We start from the raw sequence: 17,949 nt of genomic DNA on the forward strand, positions 1-17,949 counted from the left end.
GCTTCCACTAAATAAATAAATAAATAAATAAATAAATAAATAAATAAATAAATAAATAAATTGTTGCTTAATATTATTATAAATTAGTTATGGTTTGTTCATTCTCTGATTTAAGGACCATAACATTATGTCATATAAAAATCCTTCTCCTGCCTTCTAGAGATCCTTTAATATTTTGAAATATTAGCTCTGCCAAACTCAGAATTTCTTCCTTCCAAAACATTGTGCAATTATTATTGCTTATTATATTCCTTTTTAAAAAAATAAGCTATTGTCCCTGGATCTGAATATTTAATATATTAATATTTTCTTATGTTTTGTTTAAAATTATAGTTTAAGCTTAGGTCAAACCATGGATTTAGGAAGATAATTTATTTAATAATTGAATTTATTGATGCACAACTTGGGGCAGGATGCAGAAAATCCCTTTTGAAGGAAAATTTTTAAAAAAGCTTTGTGATTTGGTTTACTACTGCCTCCGACCCACCCTTCCCCAAATCTCTTTCTGTCTGCATTTGTGTGTGTTCCTATAATCAAGCAGATGACATAAAGAGGCAATACAAAGGAGTGTATTGATCCTTAACAAAGTAGTGTTTTGCTTTAATGAGAAAAATCATTTTTTCCTTCAGATTTATTTTTGCAAGCAGAGAGTGCAGAAGGGAACTCTCTAGTTCTGATTTTAAATGTGGATCCACTGTTGAATTGAGTCATCATTTTCTCTTTGATGTTAGCAAAGAAAACACATCACATACAGTAGAAAAACGTCTCTCAAAAAGAAGACACGTATAAGTTTCTTAAATAAATACATTGATATTATCTAGCGACACTTTAATGGCTACATCTGCACAGTTTCCTTGCTAAGGCAGCGAATCATTGCTCACCAGTCTTACCTCGCTCAAAAGCAAATGTATTCACAACATGACAATATGTAGAGTGTGAGAGTGCTTAATGTTTAAAATACAGTAGCAAAACGGCATATATCTTATCTTCGTCACTGTATGTTTGATGCCTCTGTCTGTAGGCAGTACTCAGAAGGGCGGATATCTCTTATTATTTATTTGGATCTAAGGCAGCATACTAAAGGAACAAAGGTAGAGTGTGTGAAAAGAGAACAGTTGTGAAAAGAGAGTAGACAAAAGAAAATTATACTGGCAGTAGTAGTATTGCATAGAATTTTTCTGATGCTCACAGTAAAAGGATTTGCTGTTACCTGATTGTATTTTAGGTGGTTTTTTCTGTCACTTCTTTGAATAGTATTAATAGTCCTACCTGAAAAAGAAAAACTGCACAAATGACTAATTGTTATGTATCCATTTGCTTGCTCTTTGTAATTTTCTTGCTGCTTAGAAAACATAGATATTCAAATGCCACTATTTCAAAGGACAAATGAACTTCCAGAACATTAGGCTTAATGCATCCAATAATATTTTCCTGTTCAGGAATTAAACAGTTGTATTTTGTAATAATCCAGAAAGCACCACATTTAAATCCATGTGCATATATTCTCTTTCTCTCATACACACAGCCATTTCCCCCCCACTCTGTTTTTATACACGCAGACTGCCACATCTGGTTCTAGGAATTATTTGACAGTGCTGGCAGATGTACCATTATTACAAATTTCCCTACAGAATGTTAATAGGGATTACAGTAGAAGTATTGTACTGCCACCATTTTTCAAAATATTATGTAGTTGTAGTGAAGAATTATTGCAAACAAGATTTTTTTAAAGAAAAAAAATACCATGTTGAATTTTTCCTAACAGCAACCAGAAGAAGAGGATCTTGTTCTTACCGCTGATGGCACCAGAGAATTTCTGACTTTTGAGGTTCCACTTAATGATTCTGGTTCAGCTGGACTTGGTGTCAGTGTGAAAGGTAACCGGTCAAAAGAGAATCATGCAGACCTTGGCATCTTTGTGAAGTCCATTATTAATGGCGGAGCAGCTTCTAAGGCAAGTATATTTCAGACATGTCAGATAATGTTCCATAATCCAGCATCTCTTAGGCAAACCACTATTGATTTCCTGTTATGCATCGTTACTTCCTCCATTTTCCAGTTTTACATTTGAATAATTAGTATGATGATTCAGCAAATGCTATCTCCTCTTTTGATGCTCCAAATAAAATATCATATAGTTTAGGTTTGTAATATGTCCAATAGACAGTATGCTTTTGCTAAAGCAAAACACTAAGGCAGGGATGTCAAACCTGCAGTGTGTCATATTGTCGCCACGTGATGTATCATGACTTTTTTCCTCTTCGCTAAAATGGGGGTGAGGGTGGCTAGTGCATGATGCATCTAGCCCGTAGTCCACGAGTTTGACACCCCTCCACTAAGGGTTTTGATCAACAAGGTTTAATATAATGGGTGATTCCAGTCAGTGTGTAATGGTATGTGGGAAAAAGCAGTTAGGGGAATGATGTATAGGAAACAGATAAGAGAAAGCACAGCAAAATAGGAAGAGCAAGAGATTCAGAAGAGATCCTCTCTAGTAGTTTGGGCTATGAAAAAAATGGTGGGAGAATCTTGTTTTGATCAATCTGATTGATTTCACCCTTATGGTGTAGACAGACAGGAAATAAAACATTATAAACCAATTCTACTTTTTGTAAAGCTACATTAATAGAAGTATTTCAATCTGTCAGCATCTCCTTTTTACAGTGTCTGTCTACCACAGGGGTGTCAAACATGGTGGCCCATGGGCTGGATGCGTCACACACAGGCCCACCCCAGTTTCACAAATGGAAAAAATGCCACAAAAGTCACGTGACAGCAATGTGACGCCACAAGTTTGACACCTTTGGTCTACTAAGATCACTTTTGACCTTTATCTCAAGGCAAAAAGGACCAGGAAAAGAAATAAATGTGATGAACTGATTTCATTACACATGTCAAATTTGTATTTATAATCTGTGAAAGCACAAATAAGTATTCCTAGCATATCTTCTTTTTTGTTGTTATAGGAGATTATTTGCATCTAAAAGTCATAAAATCAGGTGTGATTCACTAAACACTTTGCTTAACAAAGGAAATTTGGATCACAATTGTCAGAAGTCTTCTATATTAGGAGATCATCAATTATTGGAGATGCAATAAGAACAATGCTTACTAAATTCTTTGTAATGTTCCAAAGTTATGTTTTGGTAAAAAGTAATTATATACATTAATTTGATTTTAAGGAAACATTCTTATTTAAATATTCATGTGGTATTTTTGAACATAGACATTATTTTGAACTACATGTGTACTACATGGAAATTGACAGCTGTACAATGGAAGTGCATTCACGGTGTCCTTACTTTTTGCTAAGAAATTAATTCTGGAAAGATAAATTTATTATCCCAATTACCCAGTGAATTGAATGCCTGATATTATTTGTAATTTACAGGGCTGGGCATAACCTTTTCCTAGGGGGTCACAGCAACACTTGTAATAACAACACAAATAATTCATACACCATTCGAAAGCCCATCAAAAACTGAGTTTATTGACATGATTTAATAGGCAGTATGACCACCATTAGCCCTTCGAACAGCATTCAAACGAGGTGGATAAGAACACAACAAATCTTCAAACAGTTCCGTTCGATTTTCCAGATTTTTCAACACAGTTTCCAAATTCATTCTCAAAGTTTCAACCGAATATCGATTTTGACCTTGCTCCTGAATCATCAGAGCTTCCACTTCATCCTTAATTATGGCCCCAATGTTCTCTGCCGGATTGAGATCTGGCGAATTTCCCGGCCAGACGTCATTGCCCCAAAATTCGACATTGTTTTCCTTTAACAATTGCTGAGTCGCATTTGCACGCATGCAAGGAGCTTTGTCATGAAGAAAGACAGCCTCACCAACCACCAAGACATTGTCTGGATCACTGAGAAATGGAATGACATTCTCCAATAAAATTTTCTCACGGAAATAACTGCCATCCCAGGATTCCCCTTTATCCTTCAAAACCCAATGCAGTTTCTTGGCTGTGAAAATGACGAAAATCCCGATGCAAGTCAGATTGCGAACGATTTGTCGATATCGTTCATGTTTGGCGATGTCGTCGACGTCTTTAGCCCAAATTCGATCGTTCTGGAAATTCGGTTTTCGAATGGCATAAACGAAGAATTCGTCAGATGGCGCCAAATGAAGAAAATCTTCCTCGGTCCATTCAGACAACCAATCGCACAACCAAAGCCGATCTTGAACGTGTGTTTGAGTTTTCAATGGTTTGCAAATGACGTGGAATGGCTTCAAACCTTCTCGTTCTCGATATCGGCCGATTGTCCTTTGATCAACTCGTTTTCCACGAATTTGAAGGATTTCTTGGGCCACTTTTCGGTTTCCTTTTCGTTGTTTGCGACTGCCAGTTGCAATGATGGCTTTGCTTTCTTGGGACAGTTGCAGAGGACGCCCTTCTCCAAATTTTGTGAAACATTCTTGGGCTGTTTTGTTCCAATTATCAGTAACCCAATCCGGATGACGTTTCAATTTGTTTGCAATCCATTTTCGATTGATAAACGTCGCTCCAGCATCGCGAGCCTCTCGAAAGGCAATGCATTTTATTCTGTCAATGATCCTTTGTTCTTCCGAATCGAATTTTCCAGCCATTCTTAAAGCAAATTTAACATTTAATAGCTCATTCAATTCAGTTTTTTATGGGCTTTAAAATGAGGTGTCGCGGAAGTTGTAAACTGCTGTCGATCTTGCTGTGACCCCCTAGGAAAAGGTTATGCCCCACCCTGTATGAATGAATACTTGCAATATATGCACTCTATTTGGATGTCTGATAAAAAAATGGTAATCTAACTTTTATATAAAATTGCTCCCCCCTTACACACATACACATGCATAAAAATTCATAATTTAGGGTTTTTTTTGTTCTCTTTTGTTAAATTAATGAAGCCAGAAAAAACTTTAATAACTCTCAGTTTTCTTTTTACTTGTTAGGATGGAAGACTCCGAGTGAATGATCAATTAATAGCAGTAAATGGAGAATCATTATTGGGAAAGACGAACCAAGATGCCATGGAAACTTTGCGTAGATCCATGTCCACAGAGGGAAATAAACGGGGAATGATTCAACTGATTGTTGCAAGACGAGTAAGCAAAGGCAATGAGGTAAGAAACAGTGTGATTCTAGCAAAATATCTCAGGAAGAAGTAAATTCCCCATTAATAGGAAATAAAAGTGTTTAGCCATGCCAGAAATGAATGCATTGTTGTTGGTATCTCCAAAAGGAAAGGAATATAACTTCACTTCTATTGCATTGTCATAGACTACTATAGTACAAGGTAATCTAGATAACAAGAAGGGAGGGGCTGCATTCCAGAGGACAAAGAGACAGCAAAGTTTAGATAGTTTGGTTGGGACGAAGAGGATCAAGGCAAGGATCAACCCACAGAAGAATATATCTTTGCTTCAGTTTGGCAAGATTTCTGTCTATAAATGAGGAACAAAAAGGAAACTACTTAGTCTACAAGTCCTTCTTGGATTTGACAGCTAGTCAAATAAGGAATACACAGTTTTGACTCGGAAATTATGATGGATTAGAGAACACAGAGCATTTTATAAATTTATGTTTTATGAAAATATTTAGAAACATTAAAATTAGTCACGTCTAAATAATAGAAGAGTGGGGCTTACGCACTTAGTGAAAGATTTAGAAGACTATTCTCAAAGAAAGTTTGTCTAAAATAAGATGGAACCAGCAAATGAAACTATCAATTTCAATAGCTTTGCTGTTTTCCCCTCATAATTCAAGAACTGCAGTCCAGAAATACAGTGTTTGATATTTTACCCCTTCAAAGGTTTTGAATGCATCTTCTGTAAAAATGAAGTGGATTTCATATTATACTTCAGCATAGGTAAAAAGATCCTTTGATGTTTTAATTCAGGTTTCATCACCTCCAGCAACATGGACGAAGTTAGCAGATTATGATATTAATCATCAAAACATAGAGATATTTTACCAAAAATGCAGTTCTGCTAGCTAAAGAGCAGAATTCAGGATATATTGTTAAACCACATTTTAAGGGTTTTTTAAATTTTTAATGGCATCGTTTTGCAAATATGATACAACAGAAATGTTAGGTTTTCATATGTAATATTTTATATTACACTATTACACTTGAATAGTGTAAAAATTAGGGCATATAAATATATATGCCTAGACTGTAAGTTTTCCAAACCCTCTTATTGTTATTATAGATAACAAAAGCAATAGTTGCACATTATAGTGTAAGATTACCTAATTTCACTGTATACTTCCACAATAATAAATATTTCTACTATTGTATTTTGTATGCTGATGAAGATACATATATTACTCTGTTTCCCACGAAAATAAGATCTCCCCGGATAATAAGCCCAATTGGGCTTTTGAGCGCATGCGCTGAAATAAGCCCTCCCCGAAAATATTGCAACACAGCAGCTGCCCTGAGGTGACCACGCTTGCTGCCTCTTCACCTCAAAAATAATAAGACCTGCCTGAAAATAAAGTCAAGTGCTTATTTCGGGAGTCAAAAGAAAATAAGACTGTGTCTTATATCGGGAAAACACATCCTGAATTAATCTGTGTATAGTTTAAAGCATTTTCTCAAGGTCAGTTCAAGATATTTTACTACTTGTAGAGAATCAATAAATAGCAAAGAAATTATCAAGATTTGGCAGAACTTCTCACAAGTGTTTGTTCAAAACTGATTACAATAGTGTTTTACAAACTAAGTTTGAGTTACCCTGAAACAAGATGGCAGCCAATACATTTTATTTTAGTTTTTATAAAAATGTTTCTGCCCTTTCATAAAACCAAAAAATCTAGGACTCAGCCTTTTGCAATTTCAGAAGGTTTTCAGTGAAGAACTTAAAAATCCCAGCTAGGTTCCATTTCATTTAAGGCATATGAATAAAATATTTGAGATCTGAATTGTAGCAATCTGCTTTATGTTAGTCTGCATTATTAAGAGAGAAGCAATATCTTTTCTCAAGGCATAAAAGCATATTTTTTCTCTGAAAAATCCCAGATATCATTGTTGAAATTGTTATTTATGCTGATTGAGATGCTACTAGTTTGAGTTAGTGTTAGAAAATAATGACTCTTAGCAAGGTTCTACAACTATAACATGAAAGATTATGTTACAGTTGCTCACACACACATTCTGAATCCCAAATGCTATAATGCTGGCCTTGAATCATGAGGAAAATTTGCAGTCATGCAACTAGAGGTGGAACTTTGTTTTGAAAAACTTACCTAGTTCTTGCGAAACTAAAAATTTATTTTCTGTGTTTAACCAAGTAGCTACTTTTTCTTTTATAGTAATCATATTACTGAATCTGAGATTTAAATTGGAATGTTTGTGATAAATATTATGATAAAAGGAGAAAAACTCTTGAAGGAGGAACATAGATCTTTTCTATATCGTATTTTTTTAAAAAGTATTTCTAATTATGAAGAGAATGCCAAAGAAAATTGATCTGCTGTAAATCATTAATTTCATTTAGGGCTGCATTACAGTTATGTTTGAGGTCAGATGGCCAGGATGGGCATGGCCAGAGCTGGCTGTAGCTATAGTGGCATGGCCAGCTTGACGTCACTCATGGCCGGGGAGGGCACCTTTGGTGGCCAAGTGTTAAGGCAGGACTTCCCTGAGACTCTCCCTCACTCTCATTATAATCACCTTCCTTCCTTCCTTCCTTCCTTCCTTCCTTCCTTCCTTCCTTCCTTCCTTCCTTCCTTCCTTCCTTCCTTCTTTTTCCTTCTCCCTTCCTTCTCCTTTTTTCTTCCTTACCATCTTTCCTTCTTTTTGTTTATTTTTCCTCTTTCCCTTTCTCCTTTCCTGTCCCTTCTTGCATCAAATACATTTCTCTTTTTGTTTTGTTTTTAGTTTGTTTTGATAGCCCTCTGCCAATGAAAATGGAGTTTGTGGGGGCTCAGGGCAGCCCCCATAAGCTCTGTTTTTGCTGGCACGCCCTGCGGGCCAGTTCTAACCACCCGGATCCAGCATGTGAGCCTTGAGTTTGACACCCCTGCCCTGAACGAATGAATGAAGGTTGATTGTATTTCAAATGGCTCTTTGTTTCACTGTTTGTTGTTTTGTCTTATTGCTTGTACCTCATGCATTCATTTGAAATGTCCTAGCTTTGATTCTGAAAATCCAAATGAGATTAGTTAAATGGCATCTAGAATGACCATTTCTGATTTCTATTCCACATTTTCTTTCACAACTTATTTATTTGTCAATGTTTATGGATTTCATCCTGCTAACCATTAGACAAATGCTAATTAAAATGAACCTAATAGGAAATCTTAATTTTTCCAGGAACATATTTTCTCATATTTTATTAATAGAAGCTCCTGGCAAGGATATTGTTGAAGTGTCTTTGGCTGCTTAACTATCCCTTTAGTATTTTTTTTTCAGATAAGGAAATTAGTTTCAAGCAGAACAGGCATTATTTATCAAGTACATTTTAAAGCAGATTTTTCTTACCTGGATGATAAAAGAGAGTGAAGTCCTGTTTCATTTTTAAAGTATGGCATGGTCTACATAAGGACCAAAGAAAAGTTCTCTGTTGTGAATAGCAAGCTTGTACCAGTCTGGCATAATTAAGTGGCATTCAAGTGGCTGAGAATGCAGCTGTGATTGAGGCTGTATTGGTTGCTAGCTCTCATGGCTTAAAAAGAACAGAAGGCAGCAGCACTTAAGGTAGACTTGTAGATGCTTTAGTAAAATAATGATGAATGTATAAGCTTTGTAGGTAAGAAATCCATGTTTTAAGATATCAAAACACTTAGAAATGCCATATAAATGAAAGTGTTTTATAAGATTTGGTTCACAAATTTAATATAAAAAATTAAGAGTAGCTTTACTCTGGACCACTTTTAAAGCTAAGAAGATGAGACAGTCAATTTAGAATGAGTAGATGGTCAGCAATGCAAGGAACTGCCCAACTGCAAGTCCTAGAGGGATGCATTGGAGAAACTTCTCTGAATTTTTTTCTCCATGGCCACTGCCAGAGTTGTCTTATTTACTAAGTCAATTTTATCTGTGACAGTTTCTTTTTCACAGCATTCTTGGTCCTGTTCTTTTGAAAGAGTTATTATGCTAATAGGTAGACAAACAGCCCAAACATATGGTGTCCTTGGTGCATTGGTGGTTTTTTTTTTTTTTTTGGCAGATGTTTCATTACCAAACTATCAGGGCTAAGGTGATGCATTGATGATATTACCTATTTTGGTAATGAAACATCTGCGAGCATATCACCAAGCTCAGAGAATACTAAGGACCCCACAGCTCAACCCTGAGTTATAAATATTCTCTTCTATTGATAGTACAAAGCTTTTTCATGATTTTCTTATAACATTATTTGGGTTGGAAAAATAATGTGATACTGCCACATTCTTATCAACAGCTTTAAAAAAAATAGAAAAGGCTCTACATATATTTCTCAGTATTACTTTGTTGTTGTTAGTTGCAAAGTCGTGTCTGACCCATCGCAACCCCATAGACAATGTTCCTCCAGGCTTTCCTGTCCTTTCCTGTCACAATTAAAAGGCCTCAATTCTTTGAGTCCATTTAAGCTCACGCCAACTGCTTCAGTGACTCCATCCAGCCACCTCATTCTCTGTCATCCCCTTTTTCTTTTGCCCTCCATCTTTCCCAGCATTAGACTCTTTTCCAGTGAGTCCTTCCTTCTCATTAGGTGGCCAAAGTACTAGAGTTTCATTTTCAGGATCTGGCCATCTAAAGAGCAGTCAGGGTTGATCTCCTCTGGGACTTACCGGTTTGATCAACTTGCAGTCCAGGAGACTCACAGGAGTCTTCACAATTAAAAGGCCTCAATTCTTTGACGTTCAGTCTTTTTTTCAGTAGTACTTAAAGTACTATAAATTACAGAAATATTGAGAAACGTGCTAAGAGACATAAGTATATTGATTAACTGATATCAAGGGAAGAGGGGCAACTCCAGATAGTACCTACAGAACCCCTAAACTAATATTTTAGAATACTAAAAATATTCTAAAATTAAAAACATTTTTAGAGTGTTGCCATACACTTGATTTTATAACATTTTGGCCCTTTATGTGGGTTCTTAGGAGTGTGAAGTAATGTAAAATTGGACCATCTCCTCTGGACAAGGGAAACCTTTACCTTAAAATGTTGAGTAATTAATTATTTTTTGAAGTCTGTGTTTATTGCACAATATTATGTGATGGCACATAAAGGGATGCAGTGGCTCAGTGACTAAGATCCTGAGCTTGTCCATCAGAAAGGTCGGCAGTTTGGCAGTTCGAATCCCTAGCACCACGTAACGGAGTGCACCTTCGGCATTTAGTCATGCTGGCCACATGACCACGGAGACGTCTTTGCACAGTGCTGGCTCTTCAGCTTTGAAATGGAGATATAGCACCGCCCCCTAGAGTCTAGCATGTATGTGCGAGGGGAACCTTTACCTTTACATTATGGGATGGCATTTAGCTGGGCAAGAACAAAGAATGCAAGAGGTTTTTAGTTCTGGTACAAACCATAGACCAGGAGACTAAACATTTTCTTTGGATATTTATGCAATATTGAATTTATTATAAAAACTTACAGATTTTTCTTTTCTCCTCTGTTTTAATTGTCCATTTTTTCTAACAATAAAGCATTTCCATGTCTTTTTTCTGTTTGTACTTTTCTATCATACCATTGTTTTTGAGATTCTTTAAATTTTCCTGAGTCTGTTGGATCAAATTCATTATTTTTCCTCTCTGTTCAAATAGTACGAACAATTTTTAAATCTTTTTTCCCCACAAAGAAATCTGTGCAGATTTCAGCAAGGTATATTTAATATTAGTTTGCAGTAAATTCAGAATTAAATTAAAGCAGAGTTTCAATGGTTAGAAAATGCATCTTCACAGATTTTCCCCCCTAATTGGGCTAAATTGATGTTTTTGAGATAGGCTCTCAACTGATTCGCCCTCTGCCTTAGGTAATCCTTTGGTTTTCAGCATGCTGAGATCTATGAATATATGATAACTTACAAGGAAAGATGTCTCATAAAAAGTTCAATAACACTGCCAAAATATATAAAGTTACAGAGTGAAGAGAAAAGAGAAGGAGAGAATGAGAAAAAAGAGGGGCAAAGGAGAGATAGAGGAGATAATACACACACACAGACAGACAGACAGAGACACCCACATACACACACACCCACACACACACACATCTTTCCCTTCTCCCCACCCTCTCCCTCTCCTTTTCTCTCCCTTTCCCTTTTCCCTTTCTTTAAGTAAACCTCAGAAAAGAAGTGATGAAAGGGTTTCTTTAAAAGTTTAATATATTTTTGTGTTTTCTTTATAAAATGTTTTTTGTTTATAAAAAAATCATTATATCTTCAGTTAAATATTTGTGTGGCTGACAGTTGATGTCTTTCTTTGAATCTGGCTTTTTATTCACTAATTACTGTAGATATTGAATAGTATCTTTTTCCATGAAAGAGGGACCACGTTTGTGGACACATTTGTAAAGCAGAGAAATTTAAAAATAATGCTTTTGTTTATCTTATTTATGCTGTATGAATACAGCATAAATCTTGCCAGTAAATATCTTTATTGGGTAAAAAGCTCCTTCTTGGGTGAAAATATTTTAAACTTCAGCCCAGTTTTCAATCTGCATCATCTGAATGATTGATGCCCATTCAGAAAATAGCTATATTTTTGTTGTATAAGTTTGAAGTTACATTCTGTCTTCCTAGGAACATAATTCATGTTTGGTCTAATGTTCACTCTTTCAAGAAAGTTAAAACATAAATTGAGCTCATCAGTACAGTAGATTTGACCTGCATCTTTAGTTCATGGTTATCATGGACAGCATTTCACAATTGTAATATCTTAATTTGTTTTAAATTTGGTATTGAGTCTTTAACATAAGAAGTGTTGGATATTGTTTAATTTACTTTTCAGCAGAGCTGTCAATTATAACTTACAATTTAGGCAGGAAAGAAACTAGGAAAAAATAAATATTCAGTTCACAATATGAAGCTCAGTTGAGCCTAATCCACTTGCATGGCAAGTTTATTATTTTCCTACAATCTGACATATCTGCAATTGTAATTATGTTCAGCCTTCATTGCAGCAATTTTTTTCAGTTCACCGACAAAACCGCGAAGTCCTTATCCACGCCGATATAAGCACGGAGGGCAAATCCGCACCGTCCGAAGGGCTAAGGAAAAAGGCGACCCTAGCTCGATGACATAACCGTGGAGGGCAAATCCCTAACCCTAACCCTTCCGAAGCACTCAGCACTCAGCACTCAGCACCCTAACCCTAAACCTAACCCTAAACCTAACCCTAACCTAACCCTAAACCTAACCCTAAACCTAACCCTAAACCTAACCCTAACCCTAAACCTAACCCTAAACCAAACCCCTAAACCTAATCCTAACCCTTACCTTAATTTAAATCGGCTTTCAGTCGCCGCACTGTTGTTATCATGGTGATGATGTCGTTGTGATGACGTCGCGGCTTTAGCGATGTGGTTTTGTCGCCACTATTTTGACAAGCGCGGTTTTGTCGGGCCACGATTTTTTTCAGGTCTGATCAAAAAGAAAACACTACCATTTAGAATTTCATTAAAATATTGTTCATATTGAATAGATCAGGGGTTCCTAAACCCTGGTCTATGGACTCGCCCCATCCATGCATGCGAAGGATCCAGACAATGCATGGAACCATGCCCCCCCCGACACCCTCCACAGAACTGATCTCTGGCACCTAAAAGGTTAGGGGCTGCTGGAATAGTAGAGGTAACTTTTTACAGAATACATTCTGTATTTCCTCTTAATTGTTTTGACCCAAACCTACCCACAGTGTGAGCCAATTATAAAGCTACTTCTCCCTTACTACAGCCCTGCTTCAATCACCTGGTAGGAAATAAAGAAAGATAGTATTGCACGCGCGCACACGCACACACACACACACACATATGGAAGACACACCTATTAGACTTGTGTGTGTTGCTTCTGCATCAGTGGGAAAAATGTGATGTGGAATGCTGCATGTGCATATATGCAAGGATAATTGAAGGTAGCTGAAGCATTTGCAAACATCTAGAAAAATTATGGTGGCATTAGGGGAACTCATATAAACTCTTTCCATGTTTTGTAGCATCATTTAAAGCAAAGAAATGCAAAAACTGCACAATCCTAAATTTTCGACACAAAGTTTACAGAACAAGCCAGTGCAGGATTGTTGGAAAAATCAGAGTAAAACACATTTTAGATAGATAGCTATAGCTATAGCTATAGCTATAGCTATAGATAGATATCTATGTGTATATATCAGCTTCAATCCTCAGAAGGAAAAAGGAAAATTCAGCCTAATAAATCTATTAATATTTGTGAATACTGTAATTCAAATAACTGAAGCGAAATCGTCTTTTCCCATGTAAGACTGAGATATTCTTGGCAATGTTTCGGTGAGGTCTCACTCGCCATCTTCAGGCTGGTGTTTTCGGCTTAAAGAGTGGTCAGAGCTGCCGTCTTTCTTTTGATGGCAGCTCCGACCACGCTTTAAGCCGAAAACACCAGCCTGAAGAATAAACAGACTTGATGTCTACGTCATGATATGTTCATTCAAAACGGATAACAAATCTTCTGTGCTTAGGTTCATTTGCCCAGATTGCCTTAGATTCTGTGCTTCATAGAATCCATGTGGATCTGGCCCTTTCTCTTGTTAGTGTGCTTGCCAAAACTATTGATCTTACAAAGAACTGCCATGATTTCTTTCATGATACCTTATTAAAATGCATGGCATAAATATTAGTTGAGTTTCAATTGGTTAGCTTTTAGGTGTAAAGTATTATTTAGATTTTGAGTGAAACTCAATCTTATTTAATAGTATGAGGTGATAAGTGCCAAGCATAATTAGGGTTAGCGCTGATCCAAATCTTAACCATATTTATGTTTTTCAAATGATAATGCCTGTGGAGTATGTGACCCTGTGGTTCACACTGTCATGCATTTAAAATCACGATTGTAATATTAACGTGTAGTATGCAGGCAATTAGAAAGGCGAAACAGTGAAAGAAGCAGTTTTATTATCACCTCTTCCGCAATTAATATTGCTATGTATTCTCTTTTCTCCATCTTTAAAGCATGCAGGCTTGTAGGTTCCTGCTGGGCAAGGATCTTTGAAAAATGCTTATAAGGGGTGGGAAATAGAGAAACAAAATTCATATGTGGAAATACAACAGAAGTGGTAGATATACTAGCCATATTCTGAAAAGTTGTCAGCGTAAGGATTAGAAATACTATGGCCATTTGCTTTGCTACTGCCAAAGCCCAATCACTGAATTTACTCTAAGTAGAAAACCATGGTAATTTGAAACAATGGTAGAATTTGGAATATTATAGTTATTTATTTGTCCATGTTGATACTTACGTTCTTGTGCAATGATTGCACATGAAAGTATATTGCTTCACTAGAAAAACACTCTGAAGTCAGATTTTTAATTACGACAAGAGAGATTATTTTATTCTATTAGTTACAGGGAGAAAAGTCTTCCTTTTTCTCTTCAAGAGAAGCTTGTTGGTTGGTGCTCTCATTTAATAAAGGGAAAAATCAGGCCAAAATGCAAGAGTGCTATTTTAAAGGTCAGCTATAAATTAAAATATAACAGTTTGTTATGTTTGTTTGTTATCTAAAGACAGAGTCTGACAAAACTCTGTAGAAAATGTTGTGTCAAGTATCTGGACTGGATTGGTTGGTCAATAAGCAGCACTGTCAATGCAAATAATTGAAATGCAGGTTGAGAGTTCCTAGCTTTTTTCATGTCCAGCCATTTCCAAGCCTAAGGTGCTTTGTTTGGTTTCATCTTGCTATAAAATGGGACTTCAATAGTGATTTTTTCCTCTTTTTCCTGCAGTTGGAATCACCTGGAAGTCCTCTGGGGCCGGAAGTGCCCATTGAGACAGTAATGGATGACCGGGAGCGTAGGATTTCCCATTCCCTGTACAGTGGGGTTGAAGGGCTCAATGAATCACCCACCAGGAATGCTGCCTTGAGTAGACTAATGGGTAAGTCAAATAGACTTGGTTACCTTGTGCTAGGTTATCAACAGTTCATAGGGTCTTTCAAACAGATTATCACTGCTTTTCTCTGTCTCTTTCTCTGTATCTCTCGGTCTGTCTGTCTCTCTCTTTCTTTCCCTCCCTTTTTATTTGTCTCTCTCTGCCTTTGCCTCTGTCTTTCTCTCTCTGTCTCACTCTCTCTGTCTTTCCCTCTCTGTATCATCTTCCCTCTCCCTCCCCAGTATGTGTGTGTGTGTGTTTGGGTGTGTGTGTGTGTGTGTTTGTGTGTAGGCACAGAGCAATTGGAGCCGGTAATTTAAAAGGCTTCTTTTCTCCCTTCCCAACTTTTCTTTGAAGGAAATCAATGTATTGATTAAATAAGTGTCTGACCACAGTACAAATGATAAACCTGAGAATTGTTTTTTTTTTTAAAATGAGGTTGGAAACAGGCTTTACACTACTTTCTGAGAGTCTGCCCAATCTAGCTTCATTAACTATAAGTTCAATGAAAGTTATGATGATTGAGGAAGTATTACTGAAGTTTAAGTTTTGACTTTACTTTTCCATAACTCCATATGGTAATGTGAGCCTTATCAATTTTGGACTTTGGATGGTGTTTGTTTAAGAACATACTTTAAAAGTCACACAGGATCTTAAAATGCTAAATTTGTGCATCCTCATGTATTCTGCTCTTTGTGGAGTCACCAATGAATTTTTTTCTTTGTTTGTAGCGATTTATTAGTGTTGTATTTAGAAGACTTGGGGGATGTTGATATTTACTTAGAGATCCATTTCATTAAAATGCATGCATTCGGAAACATTTTGATTAAAAAAATATTCTACAGAGGATTGACTTCATATGGAATATCAATATATATATACTGCTTATTTTTTGTTTCCTATGATCAAAGACAAACAGAAGTTCGGGCAAGTAGGGTTGTTCAGTGCTTTGCAATCAAAAGGAGAAAGTGTGAAAAATGTGATTTAACATAATGCAAGGGCATAAAACCTATTTGAAATTCTTTAAGATGGCTATGACTTTTCTTGGGCTTTTTCAGCTATTGTCTGTATCTGTTGGACAATGCAAACAAATAACATATTAAGTTTACTGGGTTTCTGGCAGATGCATTCCCACATACTGTATATTCTGACCATTTCTAAATCCAAAGGAGTTTAATGTCCCATTGTAGTCTATTTCCACTCATTCCTCAATTTTTAAAATTCAGTAATATATAGCAATAGCAGTAGACTTATATACCGCTTCATAGGCCTTTCAGGCCTCTCTAAGCGGTTTACAGAGAGTCAGCATATTGCCCCCAACAATCTGGGTCCTCATTTTACCCACCTCGGAAGGATGGAAGGCTGAGTCAACCCTGAGCCGGTGAGATTTGAACCGCTGACCTGCTGATCTAGCAGTAGCAGTAGCCTGCAGTGCTGCATTTTAACCACTGCGCCACCTTGGCTCTTATCTAGCAGGATGTAATCTGGGTCAGTCACTGGGAGCAGAGGTTTTGTTTTCTGAGCTTTCAGATTCATACTGGAGCCCATCTCCAGGAAATATCTTTCTAACCCTGAAGATGGGCTCCAGCAAGAGTCTGAAAACTCAAAAGAAAAAAAACCTCTGGTCCAAAGGTGGTATTCAGCCGATTCGGACCGGTTCACTCGAACCAGTAGTAGAAATCGTGGGTGGGACTGCCCATCCACCCTGGCTCTACGCCATCCTATTTAGGCATGTTTTTGCAGCTGGGCACATGAGCGGAAGGCACGTGAGCAAAGCACATACACAGAAGACCGTGTGCCCCCGGCAAACTGGTGGTAACAAAATGTAAAACCTACCGCTGCTTTGGTCCCTGTGACTGACCCATTCTGTAACATTAACCTGGGACATGTACACTTACCTTCATTTGTCAGTAATACCTAATTGTGGCTGGAATCAGAATTGGATTTTGTTGAGGTCTACATAATAGCCATGGCAATGTATTATTTCGATGGATGAACTCCATACTAATAAAATCTCTTCACTGTTATGTTAACTTAAAAATTGATGATGATGAGGATGAGGCTGATATCCATTCAGTCATATCCAACCCTTGGCAATTCTGTGGGTCTCTCCATCTTCCAATCTTGCACTATTTCTTTGAGTTTTTCTAGGCTCTGGCTGGTGTCAACTTTGATCGTGTCCAGGACTAAGTTGTCTGGCAACCTAGTTTCCTTTTACCGCTAACTCTTTAAAAGAAATAGCCACATTGAAATATGAGTTGATTATTACTTAAAGGTGCTATATCCAGGAGATATTAATTGCATACAATTTTCCAAGATTAAACGTTCAAGATTTAGGAAAAAATTGGGAAGATTATTCTTAATCTCCACTAGCTGTATTTACATTTTCTAAGTTCCAGGCCAGATATATTTTAGCTTAGTGCATATTTTCATTCCTTTGTTAAGAATTCAAATGCATCAAGGGGATTGCAGAATTCAATGCAGCAAGCAGATACCAACTGCAATTAATCTCTTCATATAATTTTTATTTATATAATTTTAAGTTATATTTTGATATTTAAAACTATTAAATTTATACATACACATATAAATACATACATACATACATACATACATACACATACATGCATATACACACATAACACACACACACACACACACAAACACATGCACACACACATATGATAACACAAATTAATATAAAGAAAAGGGGGGAAAAAGCTCCAATCTATTTTACAGCAGATGTAAATACAATTATAAATTTAGTCCTTACTCAGTGGTTATAACATAACCTTCTTCTGTCTATGATCTATCCTGTCTAATCATCAAAACCATGAATCATAAATTCATTTATCTGTTTTATGCAAAAAAATTCCAGTCAGCAATAAATATATATTGTGTTTTTCTGATC

The 17,949-nt window shown here is 36.5% G+C and overlaps 1 protein-coding gene across 3 annotated transcripts in view; it reads left to right on the top strand.

Moving 5' to 3' along the window:
• The window catches only part of PARD3 (par-3 family cell polarity regulator), a 602,045-nt gene that overhangs the window by 381,799 nt on the left and 202,297 nt on the right, over positions 1-17,949 (top strand). For all 3 annotated transcript variants that reach the window (XM_087712541.1, XM_087712540.1, XM_087712538.1), the window contains exons 13-15: positions 1,766-1,954; positions 4,941-5,111; positions 14,894-15,044. In XM_087712541.1, the coding sequence (XP_087568667.1) occupies positions 1,766-1,954; positions 4,941-5,111; positions 14,894-15,044 (511 nt within the window). The remainder of the gene's footprint in view (positions 1-1,765; positions 1,955-4,940; positions 5,112-14,893; positions 15,045-17,949) is intronic.

This window comes from Thamnophis sirtalis, unplaced genomic scaffold (genome assembly GCF_051295495.1).
Source record: "Thamnophis sirtalis isolate CommonGarterSnake01/CBP01778 unplaced genomic scaffold, rThaSir2_p1.2 scaffold_4, whole genome shotgun sequence".
NCBI lineage: Eukaryota > Metazoa > Chordata > Lepidosauria > Squamata > Natricidae > Thamnophis > Thamnophis sirtalis.